This window comes from Lonchura striata, chromosome 3, assembly GCF_050655825.1.
Source record: "Lonchura striata isolate lonStrDom1 chromosome 3, ASM5065582v1, whole genome shotgun sequence".
Lineage (NCBI taxonomy): Eukaryota > Metazoa > Chordata > Aves > Passeriformes > Estrildidae > Lonchura > Lonchura striata.
The window spans coordinates 68,611,711-68,636,721 of record NC_140705.1 but is presented as its reverse complement, the minus strand read 5'-3'; the positions used below and the strand labels follow the sequence as shown (position 1 = coordinate 68,636,721).

Sequence of the window (25,011 nt, the reverse complement as noted above, 5' to 3'; positions counted from 1 at the left end):
GCCCGGCCCCGCGGGGGGCGGCGCCTGCGCGCGCCGGGCCGGCAGGCCGCGCGGGGCACGCGCCCCAGCCCCCGCGCGGGCGGCGCCGCGGTGACGTCACCGCGGTGAGGGCGGGGCCGGGCGCGGCGGCGATGGCGGCGGCGGGGCCGGGCGGGCGCGTCCCGCGGGGGAGCGGGCGCTGCTGAGCGCCGCGGGGAGTCCTGCGGTAAGACACCGTGCGTGTCGGGCAGAGGGACTGCCTCGGTTCGCCGTAAAGCTGAAGTGGCCGAGGTTGCTTCGTCCTGTGTCCTTCCAGTGTTCGGGAGTCTCGGGTTTATAGCGGAGGACGGGGGACACCGCCAGTGTTTTGTACTTTAAGTGGTTGAAGATGTCCAGAAAGCGTCTCGGTAATTCTCTGTGCAGAATCCTCGTTCGCACTGGTGCCAGATCTCGCTTTAATTGTAAGGACTGGCCGGAGTTACCCTCATGAAAGTAACTCATGAGCGACACATTTTCTCTGTATCACAGTGGGAAGCCTAATAACTGCTTATTATTATTTTTGGTCTCTGTGGCTTCCTGTTTGTCTGTGGGAGATATTTCCAGCCCCTGGGAATGTGTGAGATAGCAGGGCACCAGGGAACCTTAACTTGCCGTGTTGCAGGTTTGGTGTAACACGTACCCTGGTGGTGGTGGCAGGAGGATACAGGAGAGCTTTGCAGTTGCACGTCCTTTGGACAAACAGAGCCTGAATTGCAGCTTTCCTTCATTATTGCGACCTTGCCAGTAAAACAGTAATAGGCAGATAAGAAAACCCCTAACTCATCACTTTGTCATAGTGCCACCTGCTCTTGGCTCTGCCAAGATCCTGAGCCAGGATCCTCTCCTAGCAGGATCTAGATTCCTGCTGCAGGCACAGGAAGTTCAGATAGCAGGATACAGCTGAGCTGTAAGTTTCGTTTTTGTGGGGTCTGCTGTTGGACTGTACAACCGTAAAGGCAAAATTATTGTTTGATTTGGTCTTTATTTTCTCCTTTTAAAAATGAAATCGATAAAACATGCCTGCACAGGCAAAAGTGAATTTATGGTAATATCCCTTGAGAAGAACAAAGGGCAAAATAGTTGTGCAGTGTTGAGACCTTATGTTCTCTGAGTTGTATTCTAGATACTGGTCTTAAGTGGGTGAGTTAATACCCATCTGGTCCAAATCTTCAACAAGACTAAGTCAGATGTTGCAAAATGGACCACTCTATTAATCATTGCAGAAGATTAACCCCTGTGGAACAGGCCACAGACCTTGGAGTTTTGATTTTGTGTTGTTTTGGAGTTTTTTCTGTTTTGGTTTTATTTTTTTTTTCTTCTCCGTTAACATAGCTTTCTGTTCTCACACAATAATATGGCTAGAGCCTTCACCTTTGACTTTTTCCCTGTCTGCTTGTTATCACCACATAGTTTATATGCTACTTTATTTCTCCAGTGTATGCCAGAAATAATACTTGGTAGTTTCAATTTGGCCCTGAATTTTGGACACTTTGTTAAAGGATTTGCTAAAGAAGTTGCAATGTAGCTGAGTATACTCACAAACTTTATTTCTTATTAATGTTGTGCATTTTGTTATAGTTTTATAAACTTCTGTTATTACTTGTGGAGTTCTGAGATTGTATGTGTTAGAGGAAGAAATGTAAAACACCCTCTGTTTCTCTTCTTTGCCTAATATTTCTTAACTTTATGTAAGATAAAGGTGGAAAAGGCAAGGTCACTTGCTAAGGCTTGTCTGCCATGGTAAATCTGGGTTTAGCACACTCCTGTTGACATTGTTTACCAGTGGGGCATCTCAGTGCTTTAAGAAAGCCTTTTAATTTCATATTTCAAAACTCTAGCAGAGGTACTGGAAAGATGTTTGCATAATTTCTTCTGCTATTTGTAGCTGTACCTTGGAGGGTTTTAATTCATGTTGTGTTGTTTTGTTTCTCTTTAATTAAAATTTTTGGGGTTTTTTTTGTTTTTTTTTTTTTTTCCCCGAAGGGGTCACTCCTTTGGTGTTGCCTGATCAGTGAGTTCTCCAGCAGTGGCCACACAGAACTGACAGACCTGAGCTGGAGGTGGGAAGATGACATCCTTAGGTGCACCACAGGAGGAAATGCGTAAACTGACCTTGGATACACCACAGAAAGAAATACTTGAATTGCCCTTGGATACATCACAGAAGACAATCAGTAACCCGGTAACTCCTCTGTCATGTCGACAGTGTCTCCCTTGGGAGATGGGACTTTGCTGTTTTATATCAACAGTACTGTTTTGCACAGTGAGGGATGCTACTGAGAGCTCTGCATCACTCAGGTGTTTGAGGGAGAATGTCACAGGTGACATGAAGAGCTGATGGTGTTTAGAAATTGTGCTGTAAACAAATGGACAGGACTTCCAAAAGAGGACAGACGTTCTGTCAGCCTTGGAGGATAATCCTGTTTCATGTACAGCTTACACAGATGTCTGGCATTTTTGCAGAATATGCTGCAAAGTGAAAGTATGATTTGTTTTCACTCCTGATTCTCTGTAAATACGGGTGGGGTTTGGCAGCTCTCATGAAATGTTTATTTTGTTGTGCCTGTAACTTCAGTCAACTAAACTTGGAATCTTTTTTCATAGTTCATATCTTAATTCATAATAAATCCTGTTTTCTACGGAAAACTTGAACTGACATGATTCAGCAATTGCAGAGACCAGATTTGACAGGATTTTGTTTGCCTGGCTCAGAGTCTGGAAACTTTCTCTGAAAAGTTCTAGCATTCTCATGGTCTGTGATAGCAGCCTGACTTGGGCTTACCATAAAGGGGTGATCTGAAGCTGTGTTTTCTGTTGTGCCTTAAAAAAGGTCAACCTGCAGGAAATAGTTTTTTTACCATTCTGTGCTAGATCCCTTTAAAAATACCAAAATCAGTAAAGTATATATGTGGAACGTGCAGTGGCACAGACCTGCACAGGACTTCCTTATCTATTGCAGCTTTGCACTGTCACACTCTTGGGTCCTCAGTGAATCTGACTGTTTATTCCCAGTGTATGGTCACTGCTGCAAAGTGAATAGAGTTAGGCATGAGGGGGGGAATAGTTTCAACCTCCTTCAGAAGAATCCAGCTGGGAGAGGAAGGAAAGCTGGCCGTATGATCAACTAGAAGATGGGAGGACTGAAGTGCAAAAGGAAAGGGGGATGAAAGTTAGTAGTTGGAAATCTTGGTGGAAGAGGAGGTGTGAAGAGAAGGGTTAGGCAATGTTTAAGGCAAATGAGTAGTGTCAGTGAGAGACTTAAGAGTCCAGCAAAACTGGGTGGCTGCAAGGGGACTGATCAGTATGATGGGTGAAAACACCTAGCAGGAGAATTCAACTAGACCTTAGGGGTCCAGAGCCTATTGTGAGAAAATGAATGAGTATTTGGGATTGGAATGTGGAGGCAGAGTTGGGAAAGATTGTGCCAGTGACTGGTACAAATTCTGGAGACTTTGGGGCAGTCTCCAGACAAGGCAGTGAGCAATCTGCTCTGTCTGACCTTGCTTTGAGCAAGGCATTTTGCTAGAGAGACCAGAGGTGTCTTCCAACCTCAGCCCTTCTGTAGCAAGGCAGGCTATGAAAATATCATTGTTTCAGTACATTGTTCCATTAGCAGCAAAACTTCATAGTTTATTACAGATTTGAGTCTGAGCTGTATTTCTTCATTACCTCAAGCATGCAGAAAATCTGCTTTGGTCCTTTATGCCTTTTACTCCACCTATCTGATAAGAAATGATGCCCCATCTGGTGGGGCAGCTGTCTGATATCCAGCATGCTGCATAAAAGCTTTTATCACTGTCCTTTCCTCTGTAAGACCATAATTCTCCTCTTGTTTTATGAAAACTGGCATGTTCTTTTAGGAAGAACACCATCTCCAAGACTTCTCAAATTCAGTTGACATTGACCAGTTGGCTTTAGAGCTAAGTTTTGGAGGTCTGGAAGAAAGGCAGGATGATGATAGATCATGTCATGTGACAAGTACTATCCTTAATAAAGAAAAAGTAGTAGTAGTATAAAAAGAGCATCTTGAGACATGAATAAATTAATGACACATTCTGTGATGACAAAGTCCCATTAAGTAGTATTGCACCCAGAAAAAGCTCTATTACGCTCTTGTTGGTTCCACATCTGAGCTTCTGAAGAGTTGACGGCCACCTTTTCTTTTAAATAAATGCATCCTTTTGAATATAAAGAAGTGCTTTTGCTACAGTTCCTTTTCAGGGGTATAGAACTTTGCTTCACTAAAATGGTCAAGTCCCAGTATCCCTGACCTGTGTGTGCTTCTTCGGTTTGTCTTTGGAGACTGAACCAGTAACTTACTACTTTATTGCAATAGAGCTACTGCCCCTCAGGGGCAGAGAGTAAAAATAAGAACAATCAAGATACGCTTTTTCTTTTTGATTATTATTGCTTGAATAAAACTTATCTTCTGGAGTTCAGCTTGTATTTTAAGGAACCAAGTTGCTACTAGTAAGCAAAGGGATTTCACTTTTCATTTGCTTTTAACACTTAATTTCATATTTTGGTCCTCTTCTACTGCACATGCTAAAGCAAATAAACATGATGAGATTTAAAACAACTTAGCAATTTGCTTGAGAAGCAAGTTCTATTTTTTTTTCTTGATGCAGAAGACGTCTCTGAATTAGCTTTTATGCAGTGTGTGGGTAGCTGAGAAGGAAAGTGGAGAACGGGCAGAAAAGGATGTGTATCTACTGTCAGAAATGATCAACGCTCTGGATTTAGACAATTACTGGTGTTGTTTCTTTTTCTCACAGATTAACAAAAATATGTGTCTGCAAACACATACCCTTATCCTCCTGTTTCATGCAATGATCAATATATTTTAAAAATAAAAATCTCAAGGTGTTGTTTTATGGTCCAATATTCCATTCAAGAGTAGTAATTCCAATGTGTTTATTATTTCTGTTGTTAAATTACTGGAATTCTTGTTTGCAATTGATGTTTCATTTCAGGAGTTTCCCAAAATCTTACAAACTACCAAAACCAACCTTGGCAAAATTTTATTTTGGTTAACCAGAGCAAATGCAACATTTTCTACCATTTACTTCCTTTTTCAATCTGAAGCACATCACACAAGTGATGAGATGTAGACTTACTGCTTTGCTTTTGGGCCAGGCACCTGGGAACTTCCACAGTTTAATGTTAAGTTGCTTCCCATCCCTTCCTGAAATGCTGGATGATCAGGGTAGGGCTTCTGTGAGCACGTCTGAGTCTTTGCTGGTGAGCTGTGCTGTGGTGTTTGGAGCTTTTATCCTAATTGACATATCCCTCCCTATGGCTTAACAACTCTCACCATGCCATTTCAGTTCAATGTAACATCCATATGTTGCCTTCTCCAGCTATTGATACGGAAGAAAACATATCGAGGATTGGAGCCAGACTGCATACTGTAGGCACTGTAAAATCCAAGACTCCTGAACTGGGCTGTTTTAGTGCACTTTGCAGTTCTTAGCTTATTAGAGTGAGGTATTTTGTTGTGTTTGTGTAGGTGTTACTAAGAAGACACTCTGTGGTTTTTACTAAGAAGACACCCTATCATTGTTTTCCCTAATGGAGCATGAATAAGCAAAAAGGCAGCTCCTGTAGTCTGGGATCAGGGGAGTTGTAGAAGTTGCATTCTGGTACCAGCAAGGGGGCTGATAATAGTCAGCCCTTGGGAATGACCTAATTTGAAGTGAATCCTCTTTATGCTCTATGAATAGTGAGGCAATAAAATATTATGACTTCACCTGAGAGCTAAGAATGGAGGATGGAAATTTTAGTTTTGATTTTATTTGAAAATCTTGGTTTTCATAGTGGAAAATATGCCATGTTTTCCCTTCCTGTTGTATATTCTTTTATATTAAAAGCTAGCTGTGCTTCTAATGTTGTGAAGCATCATGTAATTAAGAATTAGAATCTAATTCTTAAACTATGTTGGGGTTTCTTGCTTCCATCACAAAATGGTATTGGAATATTTTTTTCTTCTTTTTTGTTCTCCCCTCTTCTAGATCATTCCATATGTTGGGACAATACATGGTGGCCTTGTTCCTGGAGAGCTAATTGTGATACATGGCACTGTTCCTGATGATGCAGACAGGTAGAGGCTATGTTGTCAGGTTTTGCAGTGTCACCATGTGAGCATGAATGTAAAGGGTGAAATGTTTCCAGGGGTCCAACTTAGGATGGCACACAAAGGCTTGATCTAAATCCTTGTGATAACATCAGATTGAATGCAGGCTTAAAGGATAATCTGACACTAACAAAATTGATAACTGAATACGTATTGTGTAGGAATTAAGTTAAACTGGGATAAGGAGGTATGGACTAGTGCTTGTGCCCAGTAAGGGCACAGTAAGGGGGTTCTGTTCCCTGACCTTATCCAAGGTTCATTTGCTATGTTCTGCTGAAGGTGATGGAAGGGAAGTGGTGAACACAGTAAGTGATAGCCATTAAATAAATTTAAACATTTATAGTCCCTGCGGACAGATCATGGGTGAACCTTTCACATCTGTGTAGGAAGAGAGGAGGGCAAATGTTTCTTTGGGGATTTTTTCTTATTCAGTGGCATTCATTGTGTCTGCCTGTTCTGAGGCTCCACAGTAAAACACAAATATACCAAGCCTTTAAGTGTGCTCTTGAGAGACTGAGCTGAATGTGGTTTGTCTTACTTTTGTGATTAGGTTCCAGGTGGATTTACAGTGTGGCAGCAGCATAAAGCCTCGAGCTGATGTGGCATTCCATTTCAACCCCCGCTTCAAAAGGTCTGGCTGCATTGTTTGCAACACACTGGAGAGGGAGAAGTGGGGCTGGGAGGAGATCACTTATGAGATGCCCTTTGGAAAAGGAAAGTCATTTGAGATTGTCATCATGATTTTAAAGGATAAATTCCAGGTGAGTCTGTGTTGATTCTTCGTCTGCAGCCATTTTCAGGCCAATAAAGTAGAGGAATTTTGTATAATTGAAATAAATATTGGAGATCTAGGTGTCTCTGTTACCTAGGTATAGTCTAACTACAGAAAAGTTTAGAGGTTTTCTTTAAAGAGGTGCTAATTAAATCAGACCTTTAATTTTGTATTGCTTTCCTCAAAATTGGATGAGTAGGCAAGGAACTTCCTGCCATAGCTAATGGCTACTCCACCCTTCCCTCTGTATGTGCAAAGGGCTAATCTTGGGATAAACCTGTTCTGTGGCTAGTGTAGGACAGCCCTCTTGGAGGGGACATGTGAGATGTATTTGTTTTGCTCTGTTAGACTGCAATAATAGATTATATTACATTGATAATACCACGCTGGTAAATGATCAGGTGTTAGAAAGTTGTGAAGTGCAAATTTTAGTGTAGGTAAACGAATCTCCCTCATAGTTATGGAAAGAGAGACTGACTCATGGATGAGCTGAACTTAGTTGATCTGATATTTCTAGGACACTCCTAGGAGTGTTTTGTACCAAATTGTTTCTGTACCAAACCAGTGTAAGCCAGAGATGTGTGCATACAGTTTGATATGTGGCTGGTGTAATGTATGTTTAATACATTTTTTCTGTTTTGTTTCCCATCTCTTTAGGTTTCTGTAAACAAAAAGCACTTGCTGCTCTACAACCACAGAATTAGTCTTGAAAAAATAGATACTCTTGGAATATATGGCAAAGTGCAGATCAAAACCATAGAGTTTGTTTCTAAGGTAAGTTGTATAGATAGCTGACTTGTTTGATTCGTTTCCTCTTTCCTGCTAAACTGCATAGTGGGATTTATGGTGAAAAGGAAGGAGAAGCAGCTACACAGTCCAATGTTAGTAAAGAGATTTTGGTTTCCCCACATTTCAGCATGTGACTGTCATGAGGTTTTCTGTCTTCCTGTTTCAGTCATGCAGTTAGGGGCAAGAATGTGACAAAATTTTGCAGCTTACAAAGTTAACAGGACAGATTGTATAAGAATTGGTTGGATACTTAGTCTATGAGTGGATTAGACTTTTCAAATATTGCAGGGGCTTCAGAATGAACTGTTGAGTATTCAGTGCTTCTAAGGGACAAGTGTAGCCATGGCTGCAACTTGTTGCTTGGCTTTGAAATGCCAAGGTCAGCCACAGCTGGAACTCCTTGTGTACATAGCCCTGTTTTTCCTATTTAACTGACTGATTTGTTGACTGAAGTCAAAAGGGGATAAGAAGAGGTACTCTTTCTCAGACTTTGTAGTGGACCAAACTGGAGTGGATTCAAAGTGAAGTCTGTGCTGTGCCTCCTCTCATCTGTCAGCTCTGCTACTGATAGTAAACTAACAGGGAGTTTTTCCTGTGGAGAAGGAGAGATCCTTTTGTTCTGAAAGAGTTAGATTTTTTAGAACAGAAACTGAAGGTGATAAATTCCAGGGAGATACAGAAGGTGAATGCCTTTTCCCTTTTCTGCCACGCACTAAGGTAGTCTACCTACTGCTGTGAGATACTCTGGGTCTCTTCAGCACAATCTTCACTACAGTGTGGGTGAAGCTTTTGACTCTTACTGCCAAATATCAGGTCTAACTCAGGTCAGCAGACTAATAATTGTTTTGGTAGGAGGCGAAGCTGAACATAATGAATTCTAAGCTTTAAATATAGGTCTGCTATGTTTAAAGATCATTTGCGAAGATGGTAAACAGATTTTCATGGGTCCCATCACTTGGCCTTGGGCATGTTGCCAGAATAATATTCTGCAAAAGCTGTCTGTTTCCTGATCTTGGAGGACTGACTCCAAGAAGAGCTTGAGGGCAAGCAGATGCTGTAGGTTGTTTTCTGACACAAGCACAAAACATACACCTGTGCCTACTGATGCTGTATGCTTTGTGGAAGAAAGGAATGGAGAAAGGTGATTCTTTCCTTTTAGTCTTTGCTTCTAATACACTTTTCTGAGGAGGAAGTTGGAGGTTTGGATTGAAATAAGCAACCTGAAGACACCAGCTGGAACTGTCTCTGGCATGGCCATGTTGCTCATCTGTCCTTCCCATGAGAAGGGACACTAATGTAGAGGGCTGCTTGGGATTAAGAATCTTGCTGTATGGACTTGCCATACTGGTATTTCTACCCCAGTGAGGAAAACTCCATGGGTACCTTGAGATTCTGAGAGTTTGACAGTACTCTGACTGTTAAATAAAGATTCAAATTGTAATGAGGTGATCAGAAATCTTGATTTGGCTTCAGCAGTTGAACTGCAGAGCTTTCCTGTAGTTTGTAGGGGTTTGGCTGTCTTCTTTATTGACATAGCCCTAAGATTTCCATCCTATCAGTTCACCATTCAAAGCATGATGATCCTTACATTGTTCTAAACCAACTTTAGCATAAAGTTATATGACGTTAGCAGTGACACCTAAATATCTCTCTTTCTGCAGTCTTTACAAGGCTCTCAGCCATCGTCTCTAGGAGTAACAAAGATAAGCACAGAAAATGTACGTATGTTTGTAAAAGGTTGAATGATTCTCCCTGTTGTCTGATAAGCTAGGTAATGTCCTTTTCTTCTCTTGTAGGGGGCAATGCTGAATGGTTCACAATTGGTAAGTGTTTCCTGTAGATTTGTGGCAAATGTAGAATAAAAAACAATAAAAAATACTTCAGTTATTTATAAAAAGACAAGAAGAAAGGAATTGACAGCCAACTGGAGAAAGATCATCAGTGAGGTTTTGTAGAGGGTAATCCTCTTCTCTGCTGCTAGTACAAATGAGACTATTGTTAAATCATTTAGAAAACCCAAAAGATTAAACACAGCATCCACATCCATAAACAAATTAAAAGCAAAGTATCTGAAGTTTTAAAGGACCAAGTCACAGTGGAATTTTTTTCAAATAGGCATACTTTGTTGTCTCTGCCTTAGGGAACACCTGCAAAGCAGAAGTATTCTGCAGTCATAGTATGTTAACATGTATGAAACCTGTCTGCTACATCTTCTTCTTGCTGACACATCCCTGTGTGCACTTTAGGTAGCTGGATGCAAGCATTGCACCTTAGGGGTGGAACTTGTACCCAGCTAACATGGAGTAAAGATGGAGTGAGTGCTCATCTTTTTGCAAAAATCTGTGCAGGTGGACTTTATCCATGCTGGAGCAAGGACTGCACTCAAACTGAAAAGGGGTTGAAGCCAGGAATATATACAGATAGAATTTGTGGAGAAGGTGAAGTTGCAGTGAGTGCCGTAATTTTAGACACTTTGTCCCTTGACAGCGTGCCTTCTCCAATCTTTTTTTCAAAACCAAGTGATATGCACTATTGTAATTTGCAAGTGGTGGACTTCAGCAAAAACATAAAAGTGAAATGCTCCTCAATTCCTTTCTTTTCCCTGGTAAAAATAACTGTTAACACAATGAAGAAGTAAAGATGAATAAAATACTTGCATCATCTATCATTATGAACTGCTGCCAGGAGGACAGAACACGTAGTGTCTGCTTCTAGCACTTATGTGACCATGGGACAGCAACACACCTTAGCAGGAGTCTTACACTTTAAAGCAAAACTGATACTTCCAGAGATGAAAAGTCAGGTATAAGTCTGAATAATTATGTGATTAGAATTTAAACTATTACAGGGAGTTTCATGCTTACTTTTTTCTTGGTTTTTTTTTCCTTTCCCTTTCTTCCCCTCCTTTCATTAGTAGGGGCAGAAGTAGTTGTAAATAATGTTTGTTTTGAACCCAGGGTGGCAGTCTAAATTAAAACCCAGTACATAGATGTATTCCACTACAGTATTAGGATCTCACAATATGCTGTAGGAATGACTTTAGTGGTAAGTACAGATTTGCAGTTGTAGGCCAAAATTTCATCATGCCATAGTAAAGCTCAACTTGCATTAAAAAACAAACAAACAAAAAAAAGTAAGTCACAGTCAAAATTTTTACTGGGGGTATACTTTCAGGGTGTTCCTTACACTGGGAAACTTGATACTGCACTTTGTCCAGGATGCACAATTGCTGTTAAAGGAGAAGTGAATAAAACCGCAAAGAGGTATGTGTTACTGATGGGTTTTTTTGCTGTTATTTAACTGAGGTGCTCTTGAGAATAAGTTGGCTTTTCCATTGCCTCTGCATATCCTTACTCACTTGCAACTTAGCATCTGGAATCACCTGAAACTACAGTGCAGGTTCCTCAGGAACCAGCAGGATTACCACTTTAGAGAGGACTTAAAAGAGCAGCTCCGTTGTGAAAAGTGAAGGTAAAATCTGAGTGGCTTACCTACTAAGTCTATGTCATTTACAAATTTATGTGTTTGTTCAGGGCTTTCCATTGTGCAGGAAGTGTGAGACAGCTTTTATTCTAAAGGGATCCAAGAGTAAGGATCTGGCAGAAATAGATGAAACATAAGTCAGGCAAGTTGCTGGTGTGCTCAAATGCTGCATGTTAAACAATATTTCTCTGACAAACCTCCTTGGTGTAAGCATGAAGGTGCTTAACTGATGTAACTGAGTGATGAAAATGATTAACTGAGTGATTAAGAAGGATGGAGGGCCTCTCCAAAAAGAAAAGGCTAAGAGAATTTGGACTGTTCAGCCTGGGAGAAAAAGTGCTTCAGGAAGACCTAATTGTGGCTTTCTGGTACATCAAAGATGCCTATAAGATACATGGAGAGAGACTATATAGAAGAGCATGTAGTGACAGAAAAGGGGGAATGCCTTCCATTCCAAAGAGAGTAGGTTTAGGTTAGATATGAGAAAGAAATTCATTACTATGAGAGTAGTGAGACATGCCGCATGTCTAGCAGCGTTCAAGGCCAGGTTGGATGGGGCCCTGAGCAGCCAGGTTTGGTGAAAACTGTCCCTGCTTGTGTCAGGGGGCTTGGAACGAGATGAACTTTAAGGTCCCTCCCAACCCAGGCCATTCTGTGATTCCATGAAAGCTGATAGGGGAGTATGAGCAATAGTTTTTGTAGCAAATGAGGAACAAAGGGTTGCAAAGAACACCTTTTCCAAACATGAAATAAAGCTTGGGGAGTAGGGGAGCACAACACAGTCAAAATAGAGCTGAGCAAATGTCTGTGCTCCAGCATGCCCTTTACTTGAGCAGTAGTTTTGGCTCTGCAAAAACATGCCTAGAAATGAAGCAATTAATGAGAAATTAAAATTATGAGAAGCATTTTTCCACATTGTGCGTATGTATTGCTCTCCTGCCTCCTCAGGGAACATTTCTTCCCTGCAGCTGAACAGCATTCAGAGTTCATACTGGAATCCAAGTTCTGGAATCTTTATCCACAAAGTTTGGATGGACTTCAGATTGAATAAGATAATTAATACTTAGAGAGTAGCATTTCTTTTCCTTCTTTTAACTTGAAAAGTTTATTATCACTTTTCAAGTGCTGAATGTGCTCAGATACGTGTAAGCATGCAGAGGCTTTTGGCTGTTAAAGTGTGCAGGTTGTCTGCTTTTTATGTTGATGCTTTTCAACTCATATATTTATATAGAGTTTATAAATTATTTCATGTCTTTCGCTCATGTCACACAGCTTTAGGTGTTTCTTTTTCTGGTGAAAAAGAGAAATTAACAGTTTGGAAGTGTTGCAATATTTCCTGTCTGGACTGAATAATTCTCAAAAGAGGGCAACAATCTGACAGCTGGAGCTAATTTGGGTGGGGAGGAAATATTTTTTTCTTCAAACACAGGTCTTTGCCACAGGTTGAAGCATTCATTTGAATGTGAATGACTGTTCCCTCTGATCACCTTCCTCCAGAGCTCCCCTTTAGCAACCTATTTGGTGGGCATGTCTGAGATGGCAGAATATTCACTCAGCCTGGGCAGAACTTTGCTACCTGCAAAATTACATTTTGTATGCATGGTGTCCCAGCAGTCTTAAATGTATGGTGAGAATCCTTAAACTTTTCCTTGGAGTCCAACCACTTTGTTGGCAGAAAGAATATGATGTCTTTAGGTGAAACAAAGGCTCCCACTCTCCATTGCCTGAATGAAAGAGCTGGGGAAGCAGGCAGCTCTTTATGTTCCTGTGGGAATGCTGCATCCTAGTGCAGTAGGGGAGCCACTCTTGGCTCAATAGCTTCTTGCTGAGACATGTACAGAAAGCTGTGAATGATGAAGTGGATCTAGCAGGGTCATGTCCTACATTTGCTGCCTCCAGGAAAGGTTTCTGTGCAGAGGAGACAAGTGCGTGCTGGCTGGCTGGCTGCTTGGTTTTTCAGGTGAATCACAGCCCTGGCTCATAAGCAGCCTGAGTGTTGGCTTAGGAATTGGTAAGTGGCATTGACTGCTGTTGTCATGTCTGCAAAACCTTGGTGCAATAAACTTTAAAAAAATATCTTCCAGCTTTGCAATAAATCTGAGACCAAGTGACTCAAAGGACATTGCTTTACATCTGAATCCCCGAATGAAAAATAAAGTTTTTGTAAGAAACTCCTACCTTCATGACAGCTGGGGAGAAGAAGAAAAGGAAATTTCTAACTTTCCTTTCAGTCCAGGGATGTATTTTGAGGTAAGATTAATTGAAAGAGCATCAAACTGAAAAATCTGCCAAATGGATTAACATTGGTGCTTAAATATCCTATTACTAATACAGACTTAAATAAAACTACTACTCCTGCATTTCATGTCTTGAAAATACTTAGAATTAAATGGGACCATAGAGAGCAGACATTTATTTTTATTTAGTAAGAGTTTTCTTTTTAAGTAATTGCAAAAATTCAACTTGTGCTAAGAGCAAATTTAAATTAAATTGAGTTGGACTTGATGATATTTTTAGGTCCCTTGCAATTTAAGTTATTCTGTGATTCTGTGAATTTTATTAGTGCCCCATTTTTGTTTTTAAATGTTGCTTTTGCATGAAACATTCTCTGTAACAGAAACACATCTTGCCCAAATCCATGCTAGGTCATCAGATTTTTTTGCATCTTACCTGAGCTTAAATGTTAACTGTTTTTCTTACTGCTTTCCAGCTGATTATTTTCTGTGATGCCTACCAGTTCAAAGTTGCTGTTAATGGTGTTCACACTTTGGAGTACAAGCATCGTTTTAAACAACTTGAAAAGATCAGCATAGTGGAAGTCACAGGAGATGTTCACTTGTTGGATGTGAGGAGCTGGTAGTTCTTTTCAATAAGTACTAAAAGAATTTAACCTCTTCTAATGACAGTGCCTCCTTGTCAAGTACAAACAGGTACTGACTCATGCTGAGCCTGCCTTTAGCCTATCTAGGCTTTGCATTTGCCTCTCTGAGTTAGGCAAGTACCAGAAATGCTAACTGCAAATTTAAATCCTTCTCTAGTCTTCAGTTTCTTGCAAGCTAAATTAGTGTTTGCTCAGATAAATCTCCTGCATTACTGAACCTAGCAATATGAAAATGCTGCATCATACTGTGTTCAACAATTGCACTCTGTATGTTAATAACTATCATTTAGCATACAACACTATACATTCAATATTGTGAAGTAGAAGTTAGACTAAAACAGAATCCAAAGATAGTTATCCATCTCAAAAGGGAAGTTTATAATTTATTTAATATAGAACTATGGATTATAATTCTTTGTCTTAATAATAACCTTTACAGTGAGGTTGGATTAAGCAAACAGTTGACCCTTTACTTCTGGTAAAAGGCAGGGAAGTTTGATCTTACCTCTTAGCCTGCTGCTGCAATAGCACCTTCTCTGACATCTATGGTTATGTCACCTCCTGCTTACAAGGGCCCAGGATTTCTAGCTTTTAGTTTTCCCAAGTGAAACACAGGAAAGGGATTTAGCTGGTTTCAACTACACGCACTTTTGAAAGTTTGTTTGATCTGAAGTGGTTCCTAACTAGGTTAAGAATCCTTGGGGTCTGAAGTATATGTTTGTGGGTTTCATTTTTAGACTTATGTCTGAATCCAGGCAGTCCAGGTAGAGTTTCAGCTGAGATGGCACTTGACTACTCAGCTGTGGACTAGAGAAAGAATCCTTTTTCAGTCTTGTATGAAAATACTACCTATGTGAAATAAACTGTTCCTATTCAGTTTTCCATACAAATGTCAGTCTTTTTATATCCTTTTTAAAAATGAGTTACTGTTGGTTGTCAATACATGCTTGAAGGATGTCCCTGTATGTTGTAAGACTGCTAATACCGAAGCAATTTCAAGAATAAGATGTACCCTAAAAGACTTTAAATGAGCAAATTTAATGTATAAAAAGCATCAATAAAAACATAAATGAACTCTGCTTTTCTCCAAGTGTAGCTATGATCCCTTTTTGGTCTATTCTCTTTTGTTATTGTCTTACCAGTATCTCTGAAGTTGGCAAAGTGACCCAGACCAGAGAACCATTTCAGCATCAAGGAATTAGTAATGCACAGAGCAGTTAATCTGGACAGGCGCTGGGACTGGGCTGTGGCCATGCTGGGGTGGCCTTCAGGGCTGGGCTGTGCTGTGCTGTACAGACCCCTTGGCTGCAGGATAAACTCATTGGAACAGAAGAGCTGGTAGGCAGCTCCTCATGGCTGTAGTATCACTTGTGTGTTCTTAGCCTTTAGCTAAGTGTTCAGCAGATGTTCTCATGGCAATGTCCTTTTTGTTTGACAGCAGACACAACTAACAGTTTTAAGAAAATCTAGTAAGAACTTGATGTGGTAATCTTTCCATGTATGGGCTCTACATGTCATGCTGCCCTGGACAGAGGCTCATTCCCAGCACCCAGTGAGATGTAACATTATCTCCTGTATAGTTTCAGTTCTACCCTGTTGCATTTTAAACCCTATTTCACAGAGTCTGAGTGCCTTAGTACCACTGTAATGAAACAGCAGCTCATGGTGCAAAACAAGTAGTAGTTTTTTGGGTAAATGCATTATCATAGCAAGCAATTTATTCTTGAACTTCAGCTAATCAGTAGTAGTCTTTAAAAACTATAAAACAAATTAGTTTCTACATGGATCAGTTTCTTGGAACTTCTTTTTCAGTATCTTCAGTAGGTATACTTTTTACTTCCCTACAGATAACAGAAAAAAGCAGAATTTCAGGATTTCAGTGTATTGGTCCAGTGAGGACCATGCTTGGAGCATGACAACCTCTCCACTGGGACAGTAACTGTATGCCCTGAGCACCATGGAATTCAGTGAATCTCACATGTTGTCATTCAGGATTTGTTTATAGCCTGTGCCAGTTTCCCACTGTTAAGAAAAGAGCAGTTAAGAAAAGTCCCCAGTCCATCCAGAAATGATAAAGCCAGATTCTTAAAATATTTTATTAAAAAGTTAAAATCTTGTCTCTGATAAAAACTGTTATGACAGTTTGCCTGCAACACCTGAATGTGTAAAGCTAACACAATTCAGACAAAATTTGAAAATGAAGGGCATAAACTTAGAAGTAGCTTTGGAGTGGTTCTCCCAAAATGACTTCCAGTTGTTGAATTGTCTTCTGACATTGCTGTTCAACTTCTTCACATTCATCTAGAAAAAGAAATTGAGCAGGAATTATGTAGAGCAGTGATTACAAGGCTACCTGAGGAAGGCTTTATCATCAAGGTTAGAACCATTCTCAAACATCATATATGAAATTATTATTCAGAAATATTTTGTCCCTGAACTAGGCAGACTCTTTCTACTAACAGTGACCTAAAACTTGCACACAGGGAGATATGCAGATGCTACAACACTGAAGAAACTACCATAATTTAACTCAACTTCATGAGTGTGTTTGATATAATCCACTTTAGTTTGCATTTTGCACAGTATAAGCTACCATATACAAATTCATAAGATTTATAGCAGTTATAACAATGAGCCTGTCTGAATCTTTGAAATGAGTCACCCTTCACTAACTAATGCCACTTTAGAGTATTACCTTCCATAAGCTCAGCTAAGAATGGAATAGATTCTGGTAGCAGGACCAGGTAGTTCTCCTTTAGTTTTTGTGCAACTTCTATCAAAGCAAGCAGGGCGGCAAATCGGACCTAAACAAAAACAATTACGTAAGGAAATAAACATTACAGTACAGTTCCCTGTTTTCCCCCACCCCTACTTTATTTCCATTCAATTACAAGGTTATAATCTTTCATGACTGAAGGGGAACTACTTTTCAGCTAATTTAAATATGACATCTGGCAAATAAAATATAATTAACAGCAAACAAAAAACAGGTTGAAAGAAGCAGGTAATGTTGCTGGAAGTTATTTGATATAATGGACTTTAACTTCCTGTCACAATGCCACTTCCACTCTTACCAGGGCTTAGCTGAGCACTGTGAAAAACCATGTACACTCCCTTGATATCTGTAACATGTCAACAGGAGAGTCTTGACAAAACTCTATGAACAGGTCTGAAAGCTGATAACTGTCTTCCCATTACACCTCTAGAGTGCCCCTGTCTTCATATGCAAACAATTCTCTCTTATTCCAACAGATACCAAATCTTCAGAAAGCCCAAACCCCACAGTACAAAAGACATGGAATATTAACTGCTTACAGCAAGAGCAGAAGAGCATGTTGCACCCATCTCTACAACTTGGGAGTACTGTGGTACAGCACCAGTATTTTAATTTAGGCCACTATTTCAGTAATGACTTGGTTAATTCACTTCTGACTTTGAGAGCACTGTTCCCACTTTCTAGCATGACAAAGAAAACCAGTTCAAATTCTGATGGCTCCCAACCTTAGGAGAACTGTGCCTTGTCTTCAGCAGGATCTGGTAGTTCAGTGGTTTCCAAAGAGAATCATCTGCCATTGCCACTGAAAACTGAGCTATGCAGGGTATCAGGTGTGCTGTCACTCTTTCCTGGAACTTCTCATCTCCTCCAAGCACATTTTCTAGCTGTGGAAGTAAAACAGATCCAGGCTCAGATAAACCCAGCCAAAACCACTCTAGCTTTGGCTTTTAGGTACTCAAGAATTAAGTCAAAGCTAATCAAGTGGGAGTGCACTCGTCTGCAAGAGCTCAGTAAACATGCATGAACCTTACAGAATGAAGACATTTAAAAAAAGGATGCAAAAAATCAGAAATTCAGAGCCTTAGGCAAAGAAATCAATACTGTCTGTGGCCCAAAAACTATGAACTAATCCCCCCCCTTTTAGGTAAGGGGGGCGACTGACACATGGGGTTTTTTTTGTTAATTATGGGAAAAAAAATCAGCTATGAATAGTTTCTATGGATTTGTCAATACCTGATCGACCAGAGGCTGCATCAAGGTTTCTGCTCTTTCTTTACTCAAGAACTTCTGGGTATCAAACAGGAAGAGCTTGTGCAGACAGTCCATTGTGAACTGCAACAGCAGACAGCTCTTTTCTGTGTTATTGTCAGAGTCAAAGAAAGCTTCATCTACACAAGAGCCAAGGAGAATAAAAAAAATATCATCAACAGAATGAAAACAAAACTTCCCACAAAACTGCAGGACAGAAACATAGCTAGTCTGTCAATGTAGCTAAGGGATACACTACATAGCAATGATGTACTCATCACTCAGAACAATAAAGTGGATGTGATACATTATCTGCCTTAAAGCTACTGCCCCAGCAGGTTTGCTACTGATGGAAATAAAAGAGAATAGCCACTGGCTACAGGAGAAGTGCTTGGCCATTCCTGTGGATATGAATTTCTTCGGGTCACTACACTGAGATGGGCAAAAATTCCCACAGAAAATAACAACACCTATTTTTGCCCAAGAAAGCAGAGGAGTCTAGATAAACCAGGCAGCTTATAAGAGAAGTCAATGAATGAAAAAGAAAAAAGTAAAAAGAGAAACCCTCTTTCTACACAATTTCATACTCGGGGAACTCACTGGGGCTGACACAGAAAATTTTCATTTGGTTTCAACATTGTAATAACAGTCCCATGCCCATAGGTGAAAAATGTCCTTTGGTTCCATCACAGAAAGATTTCTCATTTACCAGAGGAAGAAAAAAGAGAAGTGACTTGTGTGTGCTGTAAAATAAATCCTGTAAGACTAAAATTTCTGCAATTAAAATCAGCCTCTCAGCAATCAAGACTAAGCCTCTCTGTAGCCAGTAACTGCCAACCTACCAGTTTTAGAAATGTTGACCTGGTTCAGTGTCTCAGCAAACGGCTTCACTAAATGACCAGCAAAGAGGGTGAAGAGACCCTTGAGCTTGTCTGCGATGCAGTCTGCTATTCGGTGGAATGTTAGCAGCCTGTCTCTCAGGGTAGCCTCTGTTTTGGACCAATCAAAGAGCTGAAAGTGAAAGGCAGATTAGCTGTTTCTGTGCACCGAAAACACAAACATGCAGATGAATTACATTTAGACTTCTTACCTTGAAGAAGAGGGGCCTGAAAGAAGCCTCGGAAAGTTTCATAACCATAGTGATTAGACAGTCAATAATGTAAGCCTCTATCTTACCAACTTCCTCTAAGTCATCCTAGAAAAATCAGAAAACATAATTCTAAGTTTGAAATGTTAAAAATTTGAGCTTTCAAAGCACAGTTTAATTTTGTCTCTTTCAGAGAAAATACTTAACTACCATGTTTTCCACCAAAAGACCAATTTGGAACAGAATACCTGATAACCAGAATTTCAGAGCACGTGTACAATGTAATCTACTAATCTTAAACAAGTGATGTAATTGGCATGTAGAGAGATGCAGCTGCTGCTCATCCTCCCAGTCAAGCTACCTCTGTATGCTCTGCTCGGAAGTCCAAAACTTTCATGAAAAATGCTGTCAGTTCAGGCTGATGGGAGATCAGGTGCTCCTTCTGCATACCAGCAATGTGCTCCTTCAAAATGTTCATAAGGGGACCCAGACAGTTCTGCCAAAACAAAAGCAAAGCAATGCAAAGACAACTGCGATGTTGACAGTAACTGAAAAACATAACTAGGGAATTGGATTTATGTCATTGAAATACTGTTGATAAAATAAATAAGTTTTTCCCCCTGTATTTTGGGGAGCTTAAGTTAGTAGGATTCCTGAAAAGCATTTTGTCTACCCTCTGCCATACTGGAGGAAATTCTGACTCACTCATGTCCCTAGCACATAAATGATGTCCCTTATGGGATGGGATGATCTCCCAGGCATTCATCATCTAACACGCAAAGGACAATAAAATGCTGGATCTCTTCCAGATCTACCTTCCCTGAATCACTGCAGCAGTACAAAAAGCCCCAGAGATCATAATATAAAGACTATGGCAGATTTGGCAGGGATGGAGTTCTCTTCACAGCAGCTCACATGGTGCTGTGCTTTAGATCTGTGACCAAAACAATGCTGATTACACAGCGGTGTTTTAGCTGTTGCTGAACAGTGCTTGTGAGACTTCCTGTGTTTCTCACTTTTCAGCCACAGCGAGCGGGCTGGTGGTGGCCAAAGTGCTGGGAGGGGACACAGCTGAACCAAATTTTGGCCTGTTTGTTTCTTTTTATCGTTTCCTTTTTTATCACAGTACTGAAGGATGAAAAACCCTTACCTTGCGGGTATGCAGCACTTCACTGTAACACTTGGTAACTGCAGGCAGGAGTATTCGAGGGGCCAGCCTTGTTGCTAGGATGGTTTTCAGTGCTGCTACACGGACACTTATCTGGGAAGCAGGACCAAACTCGGCCACAATCTTTTCCAAGCGGACAACCTGTGAGGAATTCCAACAAAAGTTAGGCCTACTTAGCAATTTAAGAACTTATTTTATAGTAGCTCTTTGCTTCAAATGTCAGACAAGAATTTTGCTGTTTGTACCACTTGGAACACCTTACATTAAGCTGCGTACAAAACCTCACTTGTCTTCAAGAGAAACACTTAAAATGCCCATAGAATGACTCCAACAAGAGTGTCAGATACACATTTGAAGAGACTGAATATTACAGAATGATCTTTTGTGATTCATCTCCATTTTCAAAGAGGCAAAATACAACCTATCTGAGGGAGGAGAAGGAGATGCTCTTAGGTTCTGCATCTGAGTTATATGCATAAGAAAGTGAGTAGAAGAGTAGTAGGTTATGAGCTTTCACACACTCCTACTTCAGTTTCAGAGGAAAAAAAGTCATCTCTACAGCTTCTTCTGGGATCTGGGCAGGTCTTGTCTCCCCTTTACACACCTGTAGGACTCACAGAGCTCACCTGCAACAAGCACTCCAAAAGGTAAGGACTAAGGAAGTGTGGCAGTGTTTCTGCAACCTTTAGCAGAGCAGTGATGGCACTCAGCAGGTAAATCTCATTGGAGACCAGCTCCTTCTTACTTTTTAAAGTCTTCAAGAGTGCTGGCATCAGCCTGTGAATAACCAAATAGAAAGAGAGACAGGTGAAATAACTGACCATTTGGAGGTATGTTCCCAACCAAATAAATCCATCTCTTAAGCCTGCAGGGACAATTTTCACAAGAATTTTTTCATGCACATTTCAGAAAACTCAGTATTCTGGGCTCATTGTCATATTTTGTTTTGAAGCTAATGAAGGCTATTAGACTTAGAATCACAGAATGGTTTGGTCAATAAATCTTTAAAGATCATCTAGATCAACACCTTTCACTCTATCAGGTTACTAAAAGCCCTGTCTTTAGTTTAAAGATTTAATGACAATAAGAGATTAGTATTTGTAAAGAAATGAAACAGTCTTACAAGGAACAAATTAGATACTTGGATTCTTCTCAGATAGGGAGAATAAAATAATCTAGCATGAAGGGTTTTCAACTGTACTCATTCTCATGTTTTTAAATGCTATCTGTTCTACAGAAAAAATACAGATTATGGTCTGTTTTTTCTAAAGCCAAAAGGTTGCCTCTCTAGTGACAGTAACAGACTCCATAAGGAACTCTACTGTGCATTATAAGTGTCTTGCTATTTTCCCCACTAGTTTCTTAGTTCTATGACCACAAAGCACCTTCAAGCATTAGAAATATTTTTAATCTTGTCTGCACAAAACACAGACAGGGCAGACAACCCTCATCAGCATTCCTTCAGTAATCCATTTTGGTATAACTAATTCTTACTACAGCTGGTTCTGTTGAGAAGAACCTAACAGTACCTTGGAAGCTGAGGTATTGCTTGGGCTTTCAGTGTACAGGTGACTTCAGCTATACAGAGCAAAGCACTTCCCATCACATTTTTTTCCTCCTTCTCTGAAGAAATTAGATCAATGGCCATTTTCAGAACAGGCACAAATGGTGCTGGATTTTCTGTGCCAAAACCTTTGCAGAGCAGCTTGAGGCTGAACAAAGCAGTCTGCCTGTTGATGGCTTGCTCCTCCTCTTCCTCGTTTCTTTTGCACTTGACAATAGCAATGAGCTCAGGAACCAGCTCTAAGAGCTGCAGGATCTGAGAGGACAGGAGAACACACACATCAGACATGCAGTTAGAAACTCAGGACCTGCAAGGTAGCTGTGGGCAGGGACTTTCGTGTCACCGCCCAAGAGCCCTTGCCAGGCCTGGCACTAGTATTTGGCATCTTTACATGGGGTCAAGCACTTGCACATCAATCTCTCTCTGGCTACTTTTGCTAAAGGAACTGGGTTTAACCCCTCTGCCTCACCTGGCTCTTCTGCCACTTGGTGCGCTGCTGCACCTTGTTGTTCAGGAGGTCCATGGCCTTGCGCCTCACCGATGGCAGCTGATTCATCATCAGTCCCCCAATTACAGGGATGAAGGTTTCTGTTGGCAGTAAGGCGTTGACCTACAAGAAAACGAACAAAACAATACCATAAATGCTCCTGCATGCACTGTGACATGGCAGCCTCCTGATAAGATTCTCTTTAACTTCCTTCATGGGTTTCAGGATCAAAGAAGAGAGGACAAGTCAGCAATGCTGTATCTGAGGCATGCCAAACAACAAAGCAGGTTCCAGCTACCTGTGTTCACTGGCTGCTAAGCAGCCATTATCCACCAGCTCTGAGATTTCCTCAGCAAGTCTTTTTGTCTACTCTTGTGAGCTATCCCTCTTTACCCAAAATAATTCTGTCAATGCCTCCGCAAGTACATCATGAAAACTGGAATATGCTTTAGAGGTAAAAAACATTCCAACAAGATAGCCACTCTAATTCTACAAATAAATTACTAATCAGAAAAAATAGCAAGATGAAAACTGAAAGGATTTAATTTCATGTAGAAATACGCAACAGCATTAGCTACGTAATTTTATGAGTTAACAGTGAGAAATGCTGCCAAGAGCCATTTTTCTCCACCAGATAAAGTGAAATGACTGCTTACAGCCAGTAGAATAATAAACTAAAGGAAACAAGCATTCCTGATTTTTGTTCTGCTTGTCCTAAGGAGCTGTTAGCTCTAGTTATTCAAGTTGTTACCTGAGTTTAAACATTGATGTACCAGGCTGCAGACCATCCAATGAAATATAGTACTAATGCAGTAAGAAACCCTACAAAGTTTATAATCCTATTAACAAGCAAAAGCAGCAATGTCCCAGTGCTAACTTGGGGGCTAGTGAGACATACTTTATCCAGCATATCATAGCTCTTGCTAAGCAGAACCCTCCAAAATTTGGCCGTTGGCTTGTCCACATTTCCTTCCACTGAAGATGCCACAGTGTTTATGTAGTGAAGAACTTCTTCTAACAGCCTAGACAGAAAGGAAATAACTTTCAGCAAGTAACAAGGAGACTAAACAAGTCCATTGCCACTGGAAAGCATAAAATCTCACATGACAACAAAAATACAAGGAAACTACACAGAAAAATTTAAAAATGAGCATTCATGGAACACAGCGTTTAAAATAAACCTTATACCTTATTTCTCTTGGAACAAACACAAAAGCTAGGCCTCTGCAAAAGAAACTCTCAATTTCCTATCACTGTCTTTTACAACACAATGGCTACAACTGTGATCTTTGATTACTAGTGCTTAGAGCAATACAGAGGCATCCATGAACAATGATCCATTTTTTTTTCTACCAATGAACCAATATATTTTGCTAAAAATATGGAATTCCTTTAGTGATTCAGACACGAATGGCATGACAGTTATGGCCAAGCACGTAAATAACCTCTATGAAAAAATACAGAAAAAAAATGGATATTGGGTAGAGCAATCTTTCAGAAATAAGAAGTTTCACATTCCATTAAAAGAAAAAAACAAACCAAAACCAAGTAACTTGCACATAATAAATACTGCTTGCTGCAGAGGACATTTAAAAAGTATCATTAGAGTGAAAGATATTCTAATGGCACTACACTTCAAAGATATTCCTGGGCTGCAGTAAAAGCTAAGAATAGGAGTAGGGCGTATTTAAAGCATACCTCTGTTCCAACTCCTGCAGCACTTCTGGTTCTTCATATTCAACTATCTGGTTTGAAAAGCAAGAAAGAAAATATGAAACTTACCTCCTCTCATTAAACTAAAATGCCAGAATACAAAAATTTCATTTTTTTGAATCAAATGTCCACTAGCATGGTAATTATGAGTCCCTACACTTGTATTTAAGCCATCATTCTGGAAGGAAATCTGAGCACCTTGGGCAATGCAATCACATTAACAAACATTTCATGCTGGTGGGTGGTTTTCAGATGAAAAATTGGACTACCAAATGCAGTCGGAGCCTGAAATTCATAACATTTTGTCTTTTCAATTAACAGCATGAATCCCAGCAGCTGAATTTGGAGTTACACAGGCCGTGAGTGAAATCCCAAGCTCCATAAAGCCAGTGGGAATACACTGGGAGCAGAATTTCACTTGGTTACCTATGCATCAGTCACACAAATGGAGACTATCTGGAAAAGCCTTAAAAATAACTAACATTACTGAGAGGTTTCAAAACTGTGTCAATAAAGGTGTCAGCAAGCTACACTGGACAGTGCCACCCCTTTGAATACCAAATCATACTAAAAAGTAAATTATGCCTCAGCTATTACAATGTGGCACAATCACTACCTGTGATCAGTCTAGAAGCAAACTGCCATTATTACCTTTTTCACAAAACTCTGAGAGGACAGAAGTTGTGACATGAAGGAGACTGACAAGAATTTGAAATGCCGGAGTTGTTTGTCAGAGTGGGACTCCACATTAAAGAGCTGCCCATCCTGATTTTTTGGCTTTGTTTTACATGTTCTTAACTTTTTTGTCCCAGGATCATCTGTTGAGGACACTGACAAAACAAATTTGCATCCAAGAAAAAAAAGATATTTAATTTCTGATCACAGAAACAAA

The 25,011-nt window shown here is 40.3% G+C and overlaps 2 protein-coding genes across 4 annotated transcripts in view; one reads left to right on the top strand and one right to left on the bottom strand.

Annotated features, from left to right (window-relative positions):
• Positions 1-122: 122 nt before the first annotated feature.
• LGALS8 (galectin 8) lies at positions 123-15,166 on the top strand. Of its 3 annotated transcripts, none has more exons than XM_021527085.3 (10): positions 123-205; positions 2,002-2,200; positions 6,030-6,118; positions 6,702-6,912; positions 7,581-7,697; positions 9,374-9,430; positions 9,509-9,535; positions 10,887-10,975; positions 13,280-13,445; positions 13,906-15,166. In XM_021527085.3, exons 2-10 carry the CDS (start codon positions 2,087-2,089, stop codon positions 14,053-14,055), a joined length of 1,020 nt encoding a protein of 339 aa, XP_021382760.2. In that variant the 5' UTR covers positions 123-205; positions 2,002-2,086; the 3' UTR covers positions 14,056-15,166. The 3 variants fall into 3 exon arrangements, with proteins under 3 accessions (XP_021382760.2, XP_021382762.2, XP_021382761.2); XM_021527086.3 differs by lacking the exon at positions 123-205 and adding an exon at positions 364-386; XM_021527087.3 differs by lacking the exon at positions 9,374-9,430.
• Positions 15,167-16,158: 992 nt separating this feature from the next.
• HEATR1 (HEAT repeat containing 1) overlaps positions 16,159-25,011 on the bottom strand; it is a 34,736-nt gene continuing 25,883 nt past the window's right edge. Inside the window, exons 32-45 of the mRNA XM_021527084.3 lie at positions 24,771-24,949; positions 24,105-24,151; positions 23,305-23,428; positions 22,389-22,529; positions 21,885-22,174; positions 20,982-21,132; positions 20,338-20,496; positions 19,549-19,683; positions 19,191-19,295; positions 18,943-19,111; positions 18,086-18,240; positions 17,578-17,736; positions 16,772-16,880; positions 16,159-16,377 (exon numbers count right to left, since the gene is read on the bottom strand). Of these exons, the coding sequence (XP_021382759.3) occupies positions 16,289-16,377; positions 16,772-16,880; positions 17,578-17,736; positions 18,086-18,240; positions 18,943-19,111; positions 19,191-19,295; positions 19,549-19,683; positions 20,338-20,496; positions 20,982-21,132; positions 21,885-22,174; positions 22,389-22,529; positions 23,305-23,428; positions 24,105-24,151; positions 24,771-24,949 (2,012 nt within the window). The 3' untranslated portion in view covers positions 16,159-16,288. The remainder of the gene's footprint in view (positions 16,378-16,771; positions 16,881-17,577; positions 17,737-18,085; positions 18,241-18,942; positions 19,112-19,190; positions 19,296-19,548; positions 19,684-20,337; positions 20,497-20,981; positions 21,133-21,884; positions 22,175-22,388; positions 22,530-23,304; positions 23,429-24,104; positions 24,152-24,770; positions 24,950-25,011) is intronic.